This window comes from Equus quagga, chromosome 2 (assembly GCF_021613505.1).
Source record: "Equus quagga isolate Etosha38 chromosome 2, UCLA_HA_Equagga_1.0, whole genome shotgun sequence".
Lineage (NCBI taxonomy): Eukaryota > Metazoa > Chordata > Mammalia > Perissodactyla > Equidae > Equus > Equus quagga.
The window spans coordinates 16,257,195-16,276,587 of record NC_060268.1 but is presented as its reverse complement, the minus strand read 5'-3'; the positions used below and the strand labels follow the sequence as shown (position 1 = coordinate 16,276,587).

General features: G+C 41.5%; 1 protein-coding gene across 7 annotated transcripts in view; it reads left to right on the top strand.

Moving 5' to 3' along the window:
* Nucleotides 1-19,393, top strand: part of AKAP6 (A-kinase anchoring protein 6) — a 512,511-nt gene that overhangs the window by 168,067 nt on the left and 325,051 nt on the right. For 4 of the 7 annotated variants that reach the window (XM_046655043.1, XM_046655040.1, XM_046655042.1 and 1 more), the window contains one exon: nucleotides 8,494-8,851. In XM_046655043.1, coding sequence (XP_046510999.1) covers nucleotides 8,528-8,851 — 324 coding nt within the window. In that variant the 5' untranslated portion in view covers nucleotides 8,494-8,527. Of the gene's footprint in view, nucleotides 1-4,148; nucleotides 4,244-4,380; nucleotides 4,484-8,493; nucleotides 8,852-19,393 lie in introns of those variants that run through there. The other 3 variants (XM_046655039.1, XM_046655045.1, XM_046655046.1) reach the window with 3 other exon arrangements.

The window sequence follows — 19,393 nt, the reverse complement described above, 5'->3', positions numbered from 1 at the left end:
AAAGATTATGTAAAAAAAGTCATTAAAATGGTATCAGTGTAGGTGGGATCTGGTTATTGGGTGGTCCTGTAACTTTAGATAAGAGTCAGATTGGATCAGGTCAGGATGTCCTATGCTTCCCAGAGGATGATATAGTGTATCATGATGGTATGTAGGGCAGGACGCCTTGGGCTTTGCTCCTTGGGGCAACCTTGGTCCTCATCACTATCTTATTTTTATTTTTTCAAAGTTCTTTTTTGTTATCTAAATATTTCTTTTTAAAAATAACATTCTATGGTTGTCTCCTGGATACAATATCTTATATCTGACAATCTTTCTTTTTCACCAATATCTCTTCTCTTGCATAATTTGTTTCCTCCAGGTTGAGGTTCTTTGTTCGCATGCTTGGGGCCTGTTATCTATACTAAAACTCTCCCTAAATCTCTGCTAATCCTTGACTGCCTGATTATTCTTAGGGAGTAGGAGCCTACAAAGCTGATTGAAAGCTTTGAAGATGTGGGTGGGCCTATTCGCCCTATCCACCTATCAATTTCAAAATACTTAAAGGATTCTAGAGTAAACTCAGATTGGCTCTTCTCTCTCTGCATTGCTGCTTAGGATTTAGCTTTCTAGAGTTGGCTAAGGCATTTATCACTCGTTCCTCTAATTTCCAGCTTCCAAAATATTATTGTTTCTGCTCCCATTCTTGAGTTTTTACACTTAAAAAACAAAACAAAAACCCAAACCAAGAAATCCTCTGCAGTAGTGTTAGTAGGGTTTCTGGAGGCAGCAAAATTAGATACATTTATTCAGTCAGTTATTTCTACCCAGAAATTGCCCAGCACTTTCTCAATTTATTTGTCAGCAGCAACTTTTTGTAGAATACTTATTAACACTTGGTAAATAAACCCTGAATTAGCAAACATTTCTATGTTGCTGCATTAATACAGATGAGTAACTAATTTAGTCTTTAGCATCTTTAAAGACGACTCTCCCTTTAGGGTTCATTTCCTTCTACTTTACATATTGAGGTCACAAAAGATAAATAGCCTCTTATCACTTATTGACTGGGGATGAGAATATGAGAATAGAGGAGGACCTTTTCACTTCAATGTTATCTATTTTTACAATGTTTGAATTAATATATATTACTTTTTAATTAATTTAAAAAATAATTTTAGAACAAGAAAAAAGATAAAAACATTTCATAAAATGATCCTTAAAATTTTTCCACTTCAAATCTGTGGTGCTAAGATTGTGGGTAGGGTTAATGGAGAACTAAAAATGGAGAGTTCTTTGCATATTTAATGGATTAGGTAGGACAGAGCACAGAGCTCCTTTAGTCACTCTGATCTAAAAGTCAGACTTGTAGTCTCCCTCTTTCTCAGTCTTTCTCTCTTTCTCTTTTTTTCTGGGCTATAAAGAGATTTTTAAGGTTGCATTTTATGTTGATGAAGTCTGCCCAAACATAGGGTATTGGTTCTCTCATAATGATGATATCTTATTTCATTTTCTTGGTAAATAAGAGTGCTTGTATTGATTTTTCTGTCCCATTCTAGGACACAACTGTATTTCTGTTTCTTTTCTTTTACAGTCTTTTTAGAGTTCCTGCTCCTTGTAAGATTCCTTCCAAACTCCATAGCATGGCGTTCACAGCCCTCTTATAATATGGCCACAACTTACCTTGTAGCCTGATCTGTTTCTGGTCCCCATCAAGCTCCCAGTTCCTCTCAACACTGAATTATTTGCTGATTCTCTCAACTTCTTGACGGTGAGGTATCTTTGTCCATGTAGTTCCCCCAGCCTGGAATTCTTTCCCACCTCCCTTTTTTTTCTCTGTCATTCGAAATCAGACCCGTTTTCACAAGCCCCTCTCAAAGGTTACCTTCTCCAGCACAGGTTCCCCCTTATCTTTCCTCTATCCAGGATTAATGTCGCTTCTCTGGGGCTGCATAGGGCTTTGTTTGCCCACATCCTGCCTGTGCTATAGGTATTAGTGGGTGAGTGTGTGTGTGTGTGTGTGTGTGTGTGAGGGGGAGAGTGGAGGGAGGGAAATTGTCCCTATTAAATTTTAATTTCCTTGAGGGTAAATATGATGAGTCATTTATACACATAACACCTTGTGTATATAGTTGATTCTCAGTCACGTCAGTTGATTTGAAATGAGTTCTGTTTCATTGTCTTCATTAACAGCATTGATAAAAGCAACAACTGTATAAATTATGTATTTGAATTTTACAAATCCAGTTCCTCTCAAGACATTTTCTTGAACAACAGGAAGGCAGCTGCCTAATGCTTAAAGGTGATTATTAGCAACTTGGGGTGGGGGTAGGGAATATGAATACTTATTAGTGTTCACAGAGTCCAGGTCCACACACTGACGACCACGGGTACCATTTGCAGCTGCCTGGCTGATGCAGTCAAATGAATCTCTGATGATAGGAACTGACTGTTGTCGTGGGGGACAGAAAACAGAGGAGGGGAGGTGTGATGACTAGCTGGGTCAATCTGAGCATCCATGCCACAGGAGAAGGATCTGAATAATGGGGGGGAGGGGGAGTAGGAAGAGGGGTCAAGGGACAAAGATGATTGATGAAGCGTGTTATGGCTGGGAGTTACCAGTGATTGAGGGGAGACCAGAGGGGGCGCATGGTCTCTGTGTGATTAGCAAAATGTAAGTAGCCATCTGCCTGGGGGCACAGCCATGCACAAAGAACGTATCAAAGTGGAAAAAGAGAGGGAGGAAACATCAGTGATAACACCAAGAAGGTCATTGAAATTGTAGAAGTCTGTCCAGGGCCCCACTCTCTACATGCTGCCTCCCGCCCCCACCCCGAAGTCCCTCTCACTGCCATCTGCCTTCAGGTTGCTCCGCTCTGGCAGGAGGATTAGAAAGTGACACTAGTCAGGGGTTACGGGTGATCTCACTGCCCTGCGTTACACCAGGTGAGTGCCCCGCCGGCCGGGAGGAGGGGAGGGCGGCGGCGGAGGAGGAAGCAGACAGTGGTTATAGAAAATTCCTGAGTAGCATCTTACAAAAACCACCCTCTCTTTTTTCCCCAAAGTACAAATTTAACTTAATGCTTGGCAGGAACTCTTTGGCTCTCCTCTTTGAAAGCTTAAAGCCATCTAAAGTTTCCCAATTCTTGACCTCACGAGAGGCCAGGGAGGTAGGCAGGCAGCAAGATTTAAAACTAGGTGATAAGTTCCAGCCGCATTTGTCTAGGAGGCCACGACTCTTAATTAAGCAATTTATTAAACTTGTTTTGGTGTTTTCTTCACAGAGCCCTGTTCTAGAATCCTGGAATCAGACACACGGTGCACCTCCTGAGTTCATTTATTTTTTCTTAATGCAGTCAAAGCATGAGAGCTAACCTTAGAAAAAAATCAGAACATTCCGGTGGAACTTTTCCTTTTCCCTTCAAAACTCAGTGTGTCTATAAATAGGCTCTGTGAAGAGTGATTATGAGAATATGAGAGAAAGAACGAAGAGGAAGAAAAAAGGACACCGTGATGCCTAACATAATTTTCTCTGCCTCAGTTTTATAACGTGGGCTGTGTAGCAAGCAGATCTGTACATCTGGCTAGAATTATGCTTTAGTCTCACTTTTTCTTTAGGGAGTAAGGGCACAGAAAGATTGAGAGTAAGTGTTTAGGCTTGGGGTCGATTTGTAGATGCTAAGACTGCCTCTCAAACTGTACCCAGGATGATGCTCTCGCTTGGAAAAACCAGTTTCTTGCTAAGAGAGAGCCTTAACCTGTTTAGCTCAGAGTGGCTTTGTCAGCTGGTTATGTTAACATAGTGCTATTAATTTATTTATAAATTTGTTACTTTATCCTGCTTGAGGATTGCTCAGTTTTGGGTGTGTACAGTCTTGGTTCTTCTGAACCACAACTGACTGTGCTCTGTTCACCCAAACACTCTTTTCCCTAGTGATCCTTGTTTTGGCAACTGTCTCCTTTTTCTCAGCTCGCTTACCACCGCTTGTTTGCAAAAGGCCTGCCTATAACTGCACAGGCCTGGAGCTTATACATTAGCTTCCAAATAGGGACAGCGTAGCAGCCCTCTGTAAGAGATTTAGGCCACTAAGGACGGGTGAAGCTGGTGCCCTGCAGACTCGCCAGTGTCCTACTGGTGTGGAGCAGCCCTGACACCGGCCTTTATCTTGTTTGGCTGCAAGAGGAGAACTCGAGGTGGGGGGAAGGGAGAAGGAGGAGCCAAATGCTTAATCCTGAAGGACTTTTAGGCACAAAAGCATTTACAGTGAGTATAGTCGGCAGATTCCCGGCTTTTCTATTCTTTTATTTAAGAGAGAAAGTTACAGGAGGTGGGCAGCTTCGATAGCTCTGTAGCTGTGTGTTTTCCCTCCTGGTTTGGTGGAAGAACACTCCTGACTTAAATGTGTCTTACTGAGGTCGAATGCATTCTGCTAACGTCAGGTTCCAACACTCATGGACTCTCAGGGAGATAGCAGAACCAGTCCCTGTTAGTAAGCGATCCACGGTATGTTTCTTCTCTTTCTATAGGGTGACCGATAGAATGTGGTGGGGAAAGCCCTCCCACAAATTTAAAAAAAAAAAGAGAAAGCTTTAAAACTGCTTTCAGCTTTTGCACTTGAAATGTTGAGTGTTCTTTGGATTGGTGGAAAGGAAAGGATTTCAACTATGTTATTTTTAACAGCAGCTGGGATAAAGGTGGTATTATTGGTATTATCTCTAAAGCTGGAAAGGTGGCCACAGATAAGCATTTGATGGGGGAGGGGAAAGGGAGGTCATTGGGTTCCGAGAAGCTGGTTGATGGGTCCTCTCACGCAGCTTTGGACCAGAGTTGTCACTGGGTGGGTACCTGTAGACACTTGGGTCAGGCTTTCGTTCGCATCGTCAGAAGTTGTTGTCTACTGGCTTTTTTTTTTTTTAATTTCTCTGTGACTAGAAAGGAATCTTATTACAAGATGCCTTGTAAAGGACGAATACAAAACTTATAGTATTTAGGAGAATGTATAGACATGCTGAATTTAATACTATTTGCTTTCATTAAAATGGAGTAATTAATTTGATGGAAAAGCAAGCTTGAATAGTCATGACAAAGGCAGGAAAAATACGCACAAAGATTCTTACTATACTTCTCCCCACTGTGAAGCAATTTTCTTTTAAATTGTAAATTTAAGTTACCTTTGAAATCAGATGTGATTTTGTGAAATCAGAAATAGAGTTTTGTTATGCATGGGTGGTGCATTTAAGTGTGAACTACTAGAATTAAAAATTAAGTGTTCATGGTAATTACTTTCCATTAAAATGGATAATTAATTAATTTTATGCCACTTCCATTCTTGCTATGCTGTTATGACACACATGGTATTCCTTTCTCAGTGGCAAAGGTGTATGTGAGGGAAGGTAAATAGAAACCGAAATAAAACTTGAGTAAAGCACCTCTTTGCTTTCCTTCTCTGGGTTTTGGAATTCTCTTGTTTATAGTCTGATCAGTAAAATATGGAAACATTGAGTCAAGTTTGAAATTTTACATATGCAGGAAAATTTTGTTTTGGCAAAACTTTGAATGTAAGGTTTCCTTGCTCTTTACTCATGTGTGATGCACGCCAGCTACATTTTTGTTTAATGTTTTTATTTTATTCTGTGTGTCCTCTACGTGCATAACTGAATCTGTTGTCAGTCTTAAGTTGCAAACTCCCAGAGGAGAGAATCTCCCATATTCATTCCTCTGGGAAGAATTAGCAACAGATAATGTGTAAATAGCAATTTACAAAATGTGTTTATATGGTAATTCTTTCTTTCTTTCCATGAAGTAGGATAGATCTATTGATGCTCTTCGTGTGCTCTGGTAAAACGGAGGCCATCGTTTTGTTATATGCACAGCTCTCAGTATAGGCAGGTTGCTTCCAATCAGCCTTTCAGGCTGCTTTGAAATCTCTGGATAAATGACCCTAGGTAATCACAGATTCTTAGGGTCAGATGGGCTCCTACTGATTATCCAGACCAACTTTGTCATTTTACAGATGAGGAAACTGAGACCCAGAAATGTGAAGCATCTTGCCCCGAATCACACAAAAGTGCACTGTGCCTGCCTGGTGCACAACCTGATGGTACATGTGGAAATGTGTGTTGGGACGTGAATTGCGCCCAGCCAATTCTTTAGTATATTCTTTAGTTACAGTAGGATATGTATTCCAGAAAAGGCCCTGCCTTGATTTAGGAGTTTCAGAGGAGACACAATGACCAAGCATTGTTTTTCAGATGTGCAGGGCTTCTTGGGCAGGGCTCTGGAGGTGAGTGTGTGTGTGGGTGTAGCTGAAACAATTCATTGAACACTGCCTTGGCACTTCGTTTTCTGGTTTGCATGAGCCTGGTTTCTCAGAAGAGGGAACCACTGTGACACCAGTGTCTTCTTCTTCATTTATCACCAGTTCTATGACCTTGAGCTAGAAACCTTTATTAACCTTTGTGTATCAGATTCCTTCTCTGGGATTGTGATTCTAAACAGATGCCCCAGAGGGCAGTGAATTGATTAAAAACCTAAAAATGCTTTGGGAAATCAGAATCACAGCCTGTCCGAAGCTAGGGTATAAAGAAGTAGGATGGTAGCTTACTCTTCCTGGAGTTTTGTCCCTCCCAGTGAAATTTTGATATCTTCGAATTGGTTTTTAAAAACAGCCAGATCTTGTGTTATTGTTATTTTAAAAACTGTATGCCAGGGTGGTTAAAATTGTGGGGCGTGGGTTTCTCCCTCTTGCAATCAGAGAAAGTTGTTGAATTGAAGCCTAAAACCATTCTCCAAGGCAGGTACCGAAGTGATAAACCTACTTTATGGCATAATATTTTGCTTTTTGCAAATAACTGCTTTCAAAAATTCATCTATAAACCTCCTTATCATTTAATTCAAAAGTTAAATGCTTAATAAATTGGGGAGAGCCAGTACACTGCAGCATCGGAAGGCCCGTGAAATGATATGTCATAGGAGGACCTTATTCTATGGCTTTTGCTAATTCAACAAGTCTTTTTATGCCCTGTGCCCATTCCTGTCTGGAAAGTTACATATTCCTAGTCAAATTGGGAGATTTCTTGATTTTTTCCCCTCTATTTTTGTAGGTAATTTTTCTTTTGTTACTAAGAGAATATTAAGAATCTAAAGAAATACAGGCTACTTTCTGAGACTCACACTTAATTTCATGTTTTGGTCGGCCACATTTCATCTTTGGGAGAATGGAGCTATAAACTAACTTGAATGTGTAGAATCAAAAAAGACATAAAAGAAGAAGAAGCTCATTGCCTTGAGTAGAAGAAGCTGCTTCTGAAACTAAAAATAATGTGTACTTAAAATGTTTAAAGTACAAGATCCTAAAAGTTTTTTATATTATACTGGTTCCAGAAGAAAGATAAGTCACATAGCTAAATTATTAGTAAACTCATCAACTTTATCTTAAAAAGCAACCTTACTTTATTATGACTTACACTTACGTTATTCTTAACATATCCGATTAACATTTTAATGTTTGTGTTTAAGAGCAACTTAATATTCTTGAAATTCCAGAAGCCTCTAAAGGTTTCAACATAACCAAATATTAGTGTAATTTAGATTGAGAGTTTAATTAGATAGATTGTATATAATCCATGATCTATGCTTTTCAGGAGAGTAAAGTTTTGAAATTAGTACGTGATATCTATTTATCTAATAAATCATAGAAAGGAGCAACCTCTTCTGAATTCAGCGGTGTTTTTGCTACTTAGAACATGTTCCCTCTCTAATTATCCTATTTATTGAATATATTGGATATAATAGTCAAAAGGATGTTTGGATGCTTGTAGTAGAAAAGACCAAAATAATAGTGGCCTGAACAAGATAGAAGTTTGTTTTTCTCTCCATAAAAGAAGGCCAGGGCAACAGTGCAGGACTGGCACAGTAGCTGCTCATTTTCATGTGGAATCCATACTCCTACCATCCTGCTCTGCCACCCTCTACGCAGCCTTCTCAGAGGCGTCTCCTGGTCTGAGATGGCAAGTGGAACTCCAGCCGTCAAGTCCACATTATAGGCCAGAAGAGGGGGAAAAGCAGAAAGGCAGAAAGGGGACCCCTCCTAACTGAGTTAGCTCCCTTTAAGCAGCTCTCCCAGACTTTCTACACAGCAGTTCCACTTACATAACGGTGGTCAGAACTTAGCCACATGGCCACACCTAGCTGCGATGGAGATAGGGAGTGTAATGTTAAATTCTTGGCAGGAATATGCACAGCTGAATATCAAGATTTTGTTGCTAAGGAATGAAGAGAGAATGGATGTTGTGGTAGGCAATACCACATGGTTTTGTGTTCCTATTATATGCTGGGTCTTGGGGCTACTATGTAGAAACTCAAAACACCTCTTTCTGTTTTTGCTATGAGCTCTGGTTTCTTAATTTAGAAATCTGGTTTAATTTAGAAATCCTGTTTCTTCTGTGAAGTATCATTTCTTTATTTGGCAATCTTGTCTGACTCTTGCTTTCTTCTTTCCTCTTGCCTTTCAGCTGTTTTGGAAAGAAGTAAGGTTTAGACTTCTCCATGTTAACCATGAGTGTGACACTTTCCCCCTTGAGGTCACAGGACCTGGATCCCATGGCTACTGATGCTTCACCCATGGCCATCAACTTGACACCCACTGTGGAGCAGGATGAGGGAGAAGAGGCAATGAAGGACATGGATTCTGACCAGCAGTATGAAAAGCCACCCCCACTGCATACAGGGGCCGACTGGAAGATTGTCCTCCACTTACCCGAGATTGAGACCTGGCTCCGGATAACCTCAGAGAGGGTCCGGGACCTAACCTATTCAGTCCAGCAGGACTCGGACAGCAAGCATGTGGACGTGCATCTAGTTCAGCTGAAGGTAAGGAAGGTCTCTGGGTTCAGGTCCAAGGCTGTGGCGCCTAGAGCCTGAGTTCTGTCGGTCTCAATGAGGAAACGTCCAGGAAGAAAAATAGAAACCATTGTCCTTGTAGATAAACATGGAAAGAATTAATTCTTGCCTAATTTTACTTCCTGGGCTGATTATCTAGAATAAAACTACCCTTGGGGTTATCCCTTAGGGGATAATGCAGAGAAGTGGGGAAAGGGTGGTCATTTTTGTGCAATGTCATAGTTATAAACAACGAAACTATTATAAAAAGTTTAATAAAAAGGACTTTCATAGGTCCAACATCAAACTGTGATTGTGAATATGTGCATGTGATTATTATCTTCTGGCGAAGTTGATGCTACCTTTATGGCAAACAATGGATTCTGGTATGTTGGGGAAGGGCCATATTCTCTTCCCAGACTGAGTCCTTTCATCCAGGTACAATGCACCATGCAGAACAAAGGGGCTTTTACAAAAACTCAACTAAAGTTCAGACATTGAAAAAATGTCTGTGGCTTCTAGAACCCTTAAAAAGCCTGACTGTGGTAATAATGAAATGGAGGTGCTGGTAAAGAGTGCTACTAATAGAGATTTTGGCCCAGGGACCCCAAAATACAGTGAATCTTGCCCTGCCATAGCGACTCCTCTCTTCCAGGTTCCTGAGGGAAACGCGTGCTCAGGTCAGTGACCAGCAAAGCAAGGCAGATTTATAACCCATCAGGGCATTGGCCCCAAACCCCAGTGTCTTTTCTAGTCAGTTAGATGTGATCCTTAGGAGAATTCCTTTCCCTAAGCTGGTTCATCCTAAATGGTCGGAAACCAAAGACCAAACTGATTCTTGGATCTTAACACTTAAATGGCTTATAGGATGCAGCCATCAGCGAGAGGAAAAGACAGGCAGTTAAAAGAGAGCGTGTGCCCCAAAGCCTAGAGCAGAGCTGGCTCAGTCTTCTCAGGCTGGTTCAGCAGATCCTGGGCCCGGCTGCTGCATGAGAGTGTCCAAGAGAGTGAGGAAGGGGGTTGGGGAGAGAGAGAGAAAATGAAAGAGCCAGAAAGGCAAGGTGGCTGGGCTTCTCCCAGGTCGTGCAGGCTGGGGTGGTCTTCTTTCTACACGTTCTTGGGCAGGAGAAGTAGAAAGGGTAGCAGAGAGATGGCTGGGAACCAGCTTCAGTGGAATGCAAGCCTGGCCGGTTTCCCCACTGTGGCAGCAGAGAATGATGTGTCTCTGCCCCAGAAACACAGTTCCTTTCATCAGAGCAGCAGCTGTGCAACTCCTGGAGGCTACTGGGAGATGGAATTCAGCGGGCTCTACTTCTCCCCCGTGCTCCACTCTTCCCTCCAATGCTGCACGGACAGGGGGCTCCCATAAGGAAATACAGGGTTCCGTTTGTAAGGAAAGTTGACTGCTCCTTTCCAAATTCTTTCAGATTTACACAGAAAAGATGGTAAATGATAAAGGAGAATGGTTTTTTGTTTTTTCTTTTTGTGAGGAAGGTTGGCCCTGTGCTAATCTTCCACTATTTTGTATGTGGGATGCTGCCACAGCGTGGCTTGATGAGTGGTATGTATGTCCATGCCCTGGATCTGAACCCACAAACCCCAGGCTCCCGAAGAGGAGCACAACCCAACCACTACACCACTGGGCCAGCCCTCAGTCTCTGATTTTATAGTAAACATAATTTTCTTAAAGAAGCTATCCCTGATCCCTATTCTTGAAACACCCATGCCCTCCCCGAGCAAAATGATCTAGTCCATTATTCAGCTTATTTTTGAATGGTTCTTCATCGCTAGCTGCAGTTGTCTTATTTATTTGTTTCCTCGTTTGCGTTAGCCCCAAGGACCTCAAGTGTCTAATTCTCCACTGTATCCCTGTTGCCTAGGACAAAGACCGGGCACTTCGTGGGGGCTCAGATCACATCAGTGATTGGCTAGATGAGTATCCCATACTCAGTGGTTGATAGATGAGTCCGAGTCTGTATAGTCAGTGCCTTCCCTTTCCACGGACAGGCTTGCGGTGGAAGTCACATAAAGGAAGGCTGCTCACTGAGGACTGAATTAGGACAAAAGCACTGAGTGAATCAAGGTCCAGGTGCATTCGGGGCGTTTCTCTCCCAGGGAGGCGAGTCCGTGAGTGGTTCAGAAGTCTTGGAGGTGTCGCCTGAGGCGTGTGCCCAGGAGAGTCTGCTCTTCTTTCTGTGGGTGGCTGTGCCTGGGCCCCTTCCACCCACCCTTCTGTTTCCCCCTTTCTTTCTTTAGCAAGGATTTTGGTCAGTAAGCTCACTCTTAGGTCTTCTAGACCTGGAGCCACCCTTTTTCTTTAAAAGTCACTTTGCTTATCTTGTGGTCATTGTGTTTATCTTAAAGATCAGCACAAGTTTATTTGTTAGAGACCACTCTTATCAACCTTATTTCCAAGTTCTTAGGGGAAGTTTTATTGTAACCCCCAGGATGAACTCCAAGCCACTATTATAAAGTTCCCATGTTGGGGAGGGGGAAGTGATTGTTCTAGAGAGCGAATAAAAACATCTAACCTTAAGACTAAAATATGAAAACAAGGCAATATGTTATACTGTGAGTTTTTTTCCATTATTTTGTAAACTGAAAATGTAATCCACTTATTTTGCCTCTTAGCTTCCAGATATTCTTTAGGAAGAAGTAGGAGAAGCCAGCTGACCCATTTTTGTAGGCTCCCTCTCCCTCCGCAGCCTCATTTGGATTCAGAGGCTGTGCTCTGCAGAAAAACTGGACCGAGAACCTTAAAAGCTTTTTGACGTTAACTGAAACTTCTGGTCTTGATGAATACATTTGGGTGCTAATAAATAGGCACATTAGGCACCTCGGCTTCCTGATTAGCAGTCTTCTTAGAGAGAATATTATTTGTATTCCTGGCAGCATGATAGCAGGAAAGAGGCAAGGCTTAGGCTATCCAGCATAGGCTGAATGATGTGGCTGGAGGACCATAGAAGTCTTAAAGTGGCTTAGCTGGAATCAGTTCCCCAAATAATCCGCTTTAGAAAAATTTCCCTCTCAACCCCCTCCAGATGAGATTTGTGTCTGTATCCTCGATTTGGGCCTGATTCTCAAAGCTAGAACATTCAACAGAGCCTCTGTTGACAAGATGTTCTGACTGAGCTTTACCCAGACTTGAGACGCCCCTGACGTCTGGAGTTAATCCGTATACCCAGTAACCCACATGGGGTCTGGAGGGCTTGCTGGGCAAAAGGCTTGAATCCTTTCCACAGTTGGAGTTGGCACGTCAGATGTGCCTGATGGCCTGAAGACGATGGAAGTCCTGGGATGGTGGAGCGCTTAGGAGAGGATTCGCCCTCATCATGGGGCAAGGAGTCTGTCCCAGTGCAGGAGGGAGGGGAGTGGTGGTTTATGGTAAAGTGTGTTCCCATCCTTGAAACCCATCCTGAGCAGCCACCTGGGCAGTGCGGGTACTCAGTGAGGAGAAAGGGCAGGGGGTGTGATTCGGAGGGCCTGTCCCGACTGACTCTCTGCCTGGGCTTTTCCTCTCCCCTTGTTCAGCAGGTATAGAGGGGAGTGTGTTCTCTTTCTCCCACTGCTGCAGCATGACTAGCTGAGCTCTGCCTGAGGTGGTACCTAAGTGGCAGCTGTGGAGTACAGGGCCTGCTGGCTGTGACAGTGAGCAATACTCAGGATTGATTCTTGGGCATATCTAAAACATGCCCTAGAATTCTCAGCAATTCTTGATAAAGGGAACTCTTGAGTAGAACTAAATTTCTTTTTTCTTTTTTTTGAGGAGGTTAGCCCTAAGCTAACATGTGCTGCCAATCCTCCTCTTTTTGCTGAGGAAGACTGGCCCTGAGCTAACATCCATGCCCATCTTCCTCTACTTTATACGTGGGACACCTGTCACAGCATGGCTTGACAACAGGTGCATCGGTCTGCACCTGGGATCCTGGCTGTCGAACCCCAAGCCATGAAAGTGGAGTGTGCACACTTAACCACTGTGCCACCAGGCTGGTCCCGAGTAGAACTAAATTTCTGATATCAATAGTTTGAAGCTTGGAGGATTCTGATCGTAATGTTAATATGACCATGTGTTAAAGCCTGAAACATTCAATTTATACCATCTTTGAGAGGTTTCCCATTTCTAACACATCTTAAGTTAAATAAGCACCAGTTTAAGATTGAAGACCAAATATCTTTGGTTTTTGGGAAGAGTCGTTATTTTTCTTTTGGCCTTTTAGACCTCTGTTTTTGAAGAAGTAGGTCTCAGTCCATGAGTGGGTTGTGAAATTGGCTTAATGAATTAAAGGGCTAGCAATGAAATAGAATTACACGAAGTAAGGATAAACTCTATTTTGTGAAACTTGGTTTTAGTCCTAGACTTATATTATATACATGCTTGGTCATGAGGTAGCATTTATGTCTTCCTCCGAGGCAAGGCCAGAGCAGTTGGATAGTTACTGCTTTAGACCCCTCTCCACTCTCCTTAGTATCTTTGACATGCACTTTAATTTTGGAACATATTATGGAAGTAAATGTAACCTCGTGCCAATTTTGGCAACATCCCTTTTTTTTTGTGCTTATATGGGATCAGAACTCACATGAGATTCCCATTAAATCGGCAACCCCAAAAGCATATTCCAAATCTCAGGAAACTGAAAAATGAAGCTGATTTCTCTGTTGGTGGGTATGAGGATGTTATTTTTTTTTTGTTTTTCCAAAGCCCAGATTTGTGTCTGTAATGTCTTTTTTGGTTGATGTGTCTTCCTTCGGGCTATCTTCTCAGGAAGGCTGGATACTAGGTGCCAAGGACCCTGGGAGTGTGGTTTCAGTGTAGTGCTCATCAGTGGAAAGGCTTTCCTGTTGTTAGTGGGTAGATTGTGTAAGAATGTTTGGGATCATCAACCAATAAAAATGGATGAAATAAAAAAAGAACGTTTAATGTTTGAAAGGCTAATTTGAGATATTTAGGAGACCCAATTATGTGGAAAATCTACCTCAATCATTGAGTAATTATCTCCTCACCTACCTGCAGCCACACATCCAATGCTGGAAAATGGGTTAAGTGCTAAATAAATACTTTTTGATTGTTGAATGATTCATGCGTTTTCATCATGATTTGGGGAGACAATCTAACAGTCTCAGAGCTAACACATGTTTTATACTACGTGTGAACACTCTTGGTTAAGACATGGGAAGGGTGACATGGAAAATTTAACTTTGGTAGTTTCTGACGCATATTATTATGGAAGATCTTTGGGTACGCATGAACCTTAGCCACACACACTAATGTATTTGGAGCTTGGGATGGAAGCATTAATTTTCAAGATTGCCCAACAAGTCTATCAGCTTGTCCAGCTGTGTAGTTTTTAATTAGCAATAGTAGCATGGAAAATGAGGATTAGCATAAACTTCAAAATTTGAAAGAAACCATGAAAACAGGGTTTAGAGAGAAGTAATAAATGTAAAATGATTTTAAAATGAGTCTAATGAGAAAAGTCTGAAGAAATGTCATTATTTTGATTCGAGAAGTGTTATTGGAATTTTTACTTAAAAAGTGGTTTTAAAATAATGTTAGCATGGACTATCATGGAGGAACAATAGCCATCAGTTTTTATGGTCTCGGGTGTTAGATATTTGCAGAGGCAACCCACCAGAGGTAGCATATGACTTACCTCTCCCCTTGCCCAGAGGGTTTTTGGTTCAATAGCATTCACTGAATGTCTGATGTGTACCAGGAGTTTTTACTTACAATATTTTACTTAATCCTCACCGTAACCCCCTATTAGAGATGAGGAAAAGCAAACTGAGTCTCAGAAAGGTTGGTAGGTGATCAGCTTGGGAGTCAAACGATGCTTTTTGAGCGTCAAATCTAATATTCCTTCTACTTTGGGGCAGTGGCTTCATGCCCCTCTACAAGTGTGAGAAATTTTAGTGGCTATGAAGCATATGATGACAGCTCTGGTTTTCTGGTACTAAAGGCAGTTCAGCTGAATGGATGTGAGGATGGGGGGGCTCATTGTTTCTTTTTTTTAAGAAGAAAATCTAACCTATGTGTATTTTAATTCATCACAAGTAGGAATGTGAGGGTTTTGAAGTGGGGACATAAATGAAATCCTGGGGTCTCTCTGAGCAGGGGTCTTCATAGCTGCTGTGAATGAGGGAGAGAACTTGTTTTCTTTCTCTTTGTTATTTGCTGCTACCTTGCCCACTCTCCCCACTTCAAAATTTTGCGTCTCAAAAGAGGGAAATGTGATCTAATTAAAGTAAAATGGTACTAGTGTGTGAATTACTAGTATCCTAACATGGAAGTAGGTGGAACAAGAGATGAACATCTCTAATGAGAAATGTTTTCACATCAGTGGATTTCCGGGTCTGGCATGTTCAGAGACAGCGGTTCTCATCTTTGGCTGCACAGTAGAATCTTCTGGGAAGCTTTAAAAAAAAACCCATTTCCCAGGCCACATTCCAGACCAGCTCCATCAGAATCTAGGTTTGGACCCAGGCATCAGTACTTTTAAAGACTGTTCAGGTGATTCCAAAGCGCAGCCAGCGCTGACAACCCTGGAAGGAGATGTTTTGAGCAGAGGGGTTTTGCATGCATCTTGCTTGTTCCATGCATTCTCCCTTTCCTCCCAAAAAGACAGGCAGGAATTTAACGTCATTTATTTAGGAGCAAAGACTCCTACACGACTCTTTTGAACTCCTTCAGTTTCTCAAGTGACATCATAAAGTCAGTACAAACAATAAGAGGGAATAAGTTCATACAGCCTATGTGTTTTAAATGTACTATTATGTTATTCTCTTAAGTTTTTATATACAAAAGAAAAATTGAATCCAGATAAATTAAATGTTTCTGTCTCAGTTCCTTCTCACAGCAACTTTTTGAACTAGAAATCATTTTACAGAGCAGTCCAGGCACAGGGTTGCCCACCTATAGTGGTGCAGGTTATATATGTATGGCACCTTGAGGTTGTGCAGTGCACCACCTGCACAACTTCCCATGGCTGCCTTGCATAGGTGTGAGAGATAGCCTGAGCAAAGCGTGCTTTGAATATGAAAGACAAAAAGGCCTCTTTCCCTGGAACCCAAGGAATGGTGGTGACATATACTATTAAGCTTAGTGGAGACACATTTTGAAGGACTGTAAATACTTCAAATGCCTCAAAGGAGTCTGGACTTGATCCAACAGTCATAAAGACATCTACAAACAAAGGAATAACGTGGTGAAAACCGGCGTCTTAAGATGAGTTTGCAGGTATATGCTTGGTGATCTGGGGAGGGAGAGGGGTGAGACAGTCATGAGGATGCTCCGTAGATGACGCAGGGTGGTTGGCTTGGGTGGTGGAAGTGGGAAGCAAGAAGTCCGTCAGACCTGTTGGCTGATGCAAACCCAGAGCGGCAGCGGGGGAGTCAGAGGTGACTGGTTCTCTGTGGCTTAATTTGCCCTTATCAGGCTCAAACTGAACTGCTATGTCTACTGTCACTTGGTGTTAGGACTGAAGGCTGTATTTCGTTGTATAAATGTGAATAGAATAAAAAGGAACAGAATAGAAATCTCTCCTCTGTTCATTTTAGCAGCGTGGCTTTTATTAGTGAGCTTTTTAGTGTAAGCTGCTTCTCTTGTTCTGTGATACCTGAATGCACCAATTTTCTTCGTTATTCAAATGAGGCAAATTTGCCAAATACAACATTAAATGGAAAATGAATATGTAAAATGAGAATGGAAAGTGATGTGCTCTTCTCCCGAGGAAGAGGGGATGGTATGAGGTCCACGGGAGAACTGATTCACCAGGAGGGAAACTGGCCTTGGGCAAATTATGAAGAAAGTCTTCAGTGCTTCTTGCAGCTTTCCCTCTTTCCAGAAATCTAATTTCTCTCCGAAGACCCTGTAAAGTACTTCGAACAATAGTGTTAACAATGGCTGCGGCTCAAACTTTTGCCTCTGCCAAGGGGATTAGTACTATCACACGGGCCAAAGGAATGGGTCTCTGCAATTGTGGGAGTCAGGCTTTGGTGACAGATGGGGAGAGGTTCTCCAAATAACACCACAGAAGGAGACTACCTCTTTAAGCTTGTGTCTGTGCCCCCAGCCTGGAAATAATTTAACTAGGAGTGATGTGTTGTTTTAACAAATATTTTAACTGCAGTGTTTACCTCCTTTAGCTTCCGGCTGCCCGCCCAGATAAAGTCCAAATGCCCAGGCATGTCCTCTGAGTTTCTTCACAGTCTGGACCCAGCTGGCCTATTGTTCCTTCCGACGTTCTTTTCCTGCACCTCTGAAAAGCCAGGCCCTTTCCGAAATCCATGCCTTGGAGCATGGTTTCTCTCTCCTTGGGAAATCACCTCACTCCTTACCCCAAACTTCTCTTTCTGGGAAAATTGCTATACATCTTCTGAATCACAGTGAGAAAGTCACCCACCTACTGAAGGCATTTTGAAGGCCAATCTGGTCAGCCGTTCTGTGGGTTCTCCCGTATTTTCATATGGTACTTCCTGTAGCATGGTGGTGCACACAGCATTCAATTTGACTTATTACTACTAAGGCTGTTATGAGGAATCCTGTTTTTTCTATTCCGTAAATATGTACTTCTGTTAATACATTTATGACTTTGAAATCAGGACAGAAGAAAACAATCAGCATATAATACATTTCACTTGATTATTGTGTTGATCGAATATAAATTGTATACTTAGGTCTGTGAATAATTGGCAGATCTTCCTTAGAGGGAGTTAGTTTCCACATCTACTCTGGACATCTAAAGGCATGTACATTTTCATTTTGTTTGACCTTTGACAGGACATCCTGAACACTTTGTGCTTTAGGGGTATGATTTGAGGGGGAAAATCCTCACCTCAAAACTCTGTTTGAAATTTCAAAGATGGTGCCTCAGTGAACATTTAGAGGTAAAGCATGTTGGAAATGAAAACTTGGTGTCATTAAAGAATAGTTACTGCAAGGAGACATTCAAAGATGATGAGGTATTTTAGCTTCTTTATTTGAGTTTTTCTGTACCATGTTTTGTATAGACAAATTTGTGTAAGTGGGTACACATATAGCTCAGTATCATGGCAAAAACTGTTAAACACTCACAGGACTTGACGATTTGCTGGGCTCTGATGAAATGTGTTAGCTCCAGCAGTTCTCCTCGGGTGTGCGTCTGTCAGTCTGGTCTTCTACAGTGGGTAATGAACTAGATGGACCAAAATGGAGCTCAATCTGCATGGGTCAGTACCGGGCTGGCTGTACTTTTTGTGCATATGATTAGATGCATTCCTTTTCATGTTTCTCTTTTCGGCTTCTTGTGATCTCTATATATCTTTTCTTAATTAGTTGTAAACCTGAGGTGTCTATATTTAAAAAAAATAATATTTCTTTTTAAACTTTCATAAGTTGTAGACATATAAAAATATATTATGTTAGGAAAAATGGTGAATCTTTTTCTCAAAGCTGGTGGACACGTGTTTTGTTACTGTTGTTTGTTTTGGATTTTAAAAATTGTTGAGCTTAGCTTTTCCTGAAGATCTACAAGAAATTATATTTTTTGTCTGCCACAGGATCATAAATAAGAACAAATATTTCACAACTGTTTAATGTGGTTATCCTAAAATTCAATACGTCTTTTAAAATCCAATTCCATAAATGTGTTGCAGGTTTCCAGAAGAAATTTATTGAAGCTCAAAGCACAAGGCTTTATAAAGACTATGCGTTCATGTAATAGAATTTTACAGTCTCTGCTTTTACTTTAAAAAGCAAATGCGGTATATTTTATCCCTCATCAAACTTAAGTTCTTTTGTTCATTTTAGTTATTGATAGTTTTGTAGATTTATTAGCCAAAGATACTAAAAAAAAAAAAATTCCAAACTGAAGCTGTTTAAGAGGATGATTATGCGTCTCTTATATCATGACCCCAGCTAGAATTGCCACATGAATTCTACACTCTCAACTATTCTCATCCACATCTGACTTCAAACCAGTGATCCAGGGCCCAGCACCCACTCCTCTCTCGGTTCCCAGCCTTCCCGGACGCTCCCAGCCCAGGCTGCTCCAGGAGCTCCTGTTCTCTCGATCTGTAATTGGGCACTACTGTTTACTACTTTACATTCTTATTTGCTTTTTCATATATCGTTTTCTGATCTCCTCAAACAAGGCTCCAAGCTTTTTAAGGGCAGGTTTTCCCACTTCTTTTGTATAAAACTGCAAACATATTTGGTGAGCCGATTGACTGAATCCTCACATTATCATTTTTAACTTTTCCGTTTGCTCTCAATGGCATTAGCACGCCAGCGAAACCATAACTTCTCATGGATATTTCAGTGGAATAATAAAATACATTCATAAGCATTTTTAAATTAGTATAATTTTCACAGAAAATTGGGGTTAACCCTTGGCCAAAACAAGCAGAATTTTGGTGGAATTAGCTCAGAGCAAAATTTGACATTTTTCTTAATAAAAATGAGGTGATGAGTAATCTTAATTAAGTTCCTTCAAAAACAAGGCTCCAGTAGGGGCTGGCCCCGTGGCCGAGTGGTTAAGTTCGCACGCTCCGCTGCAG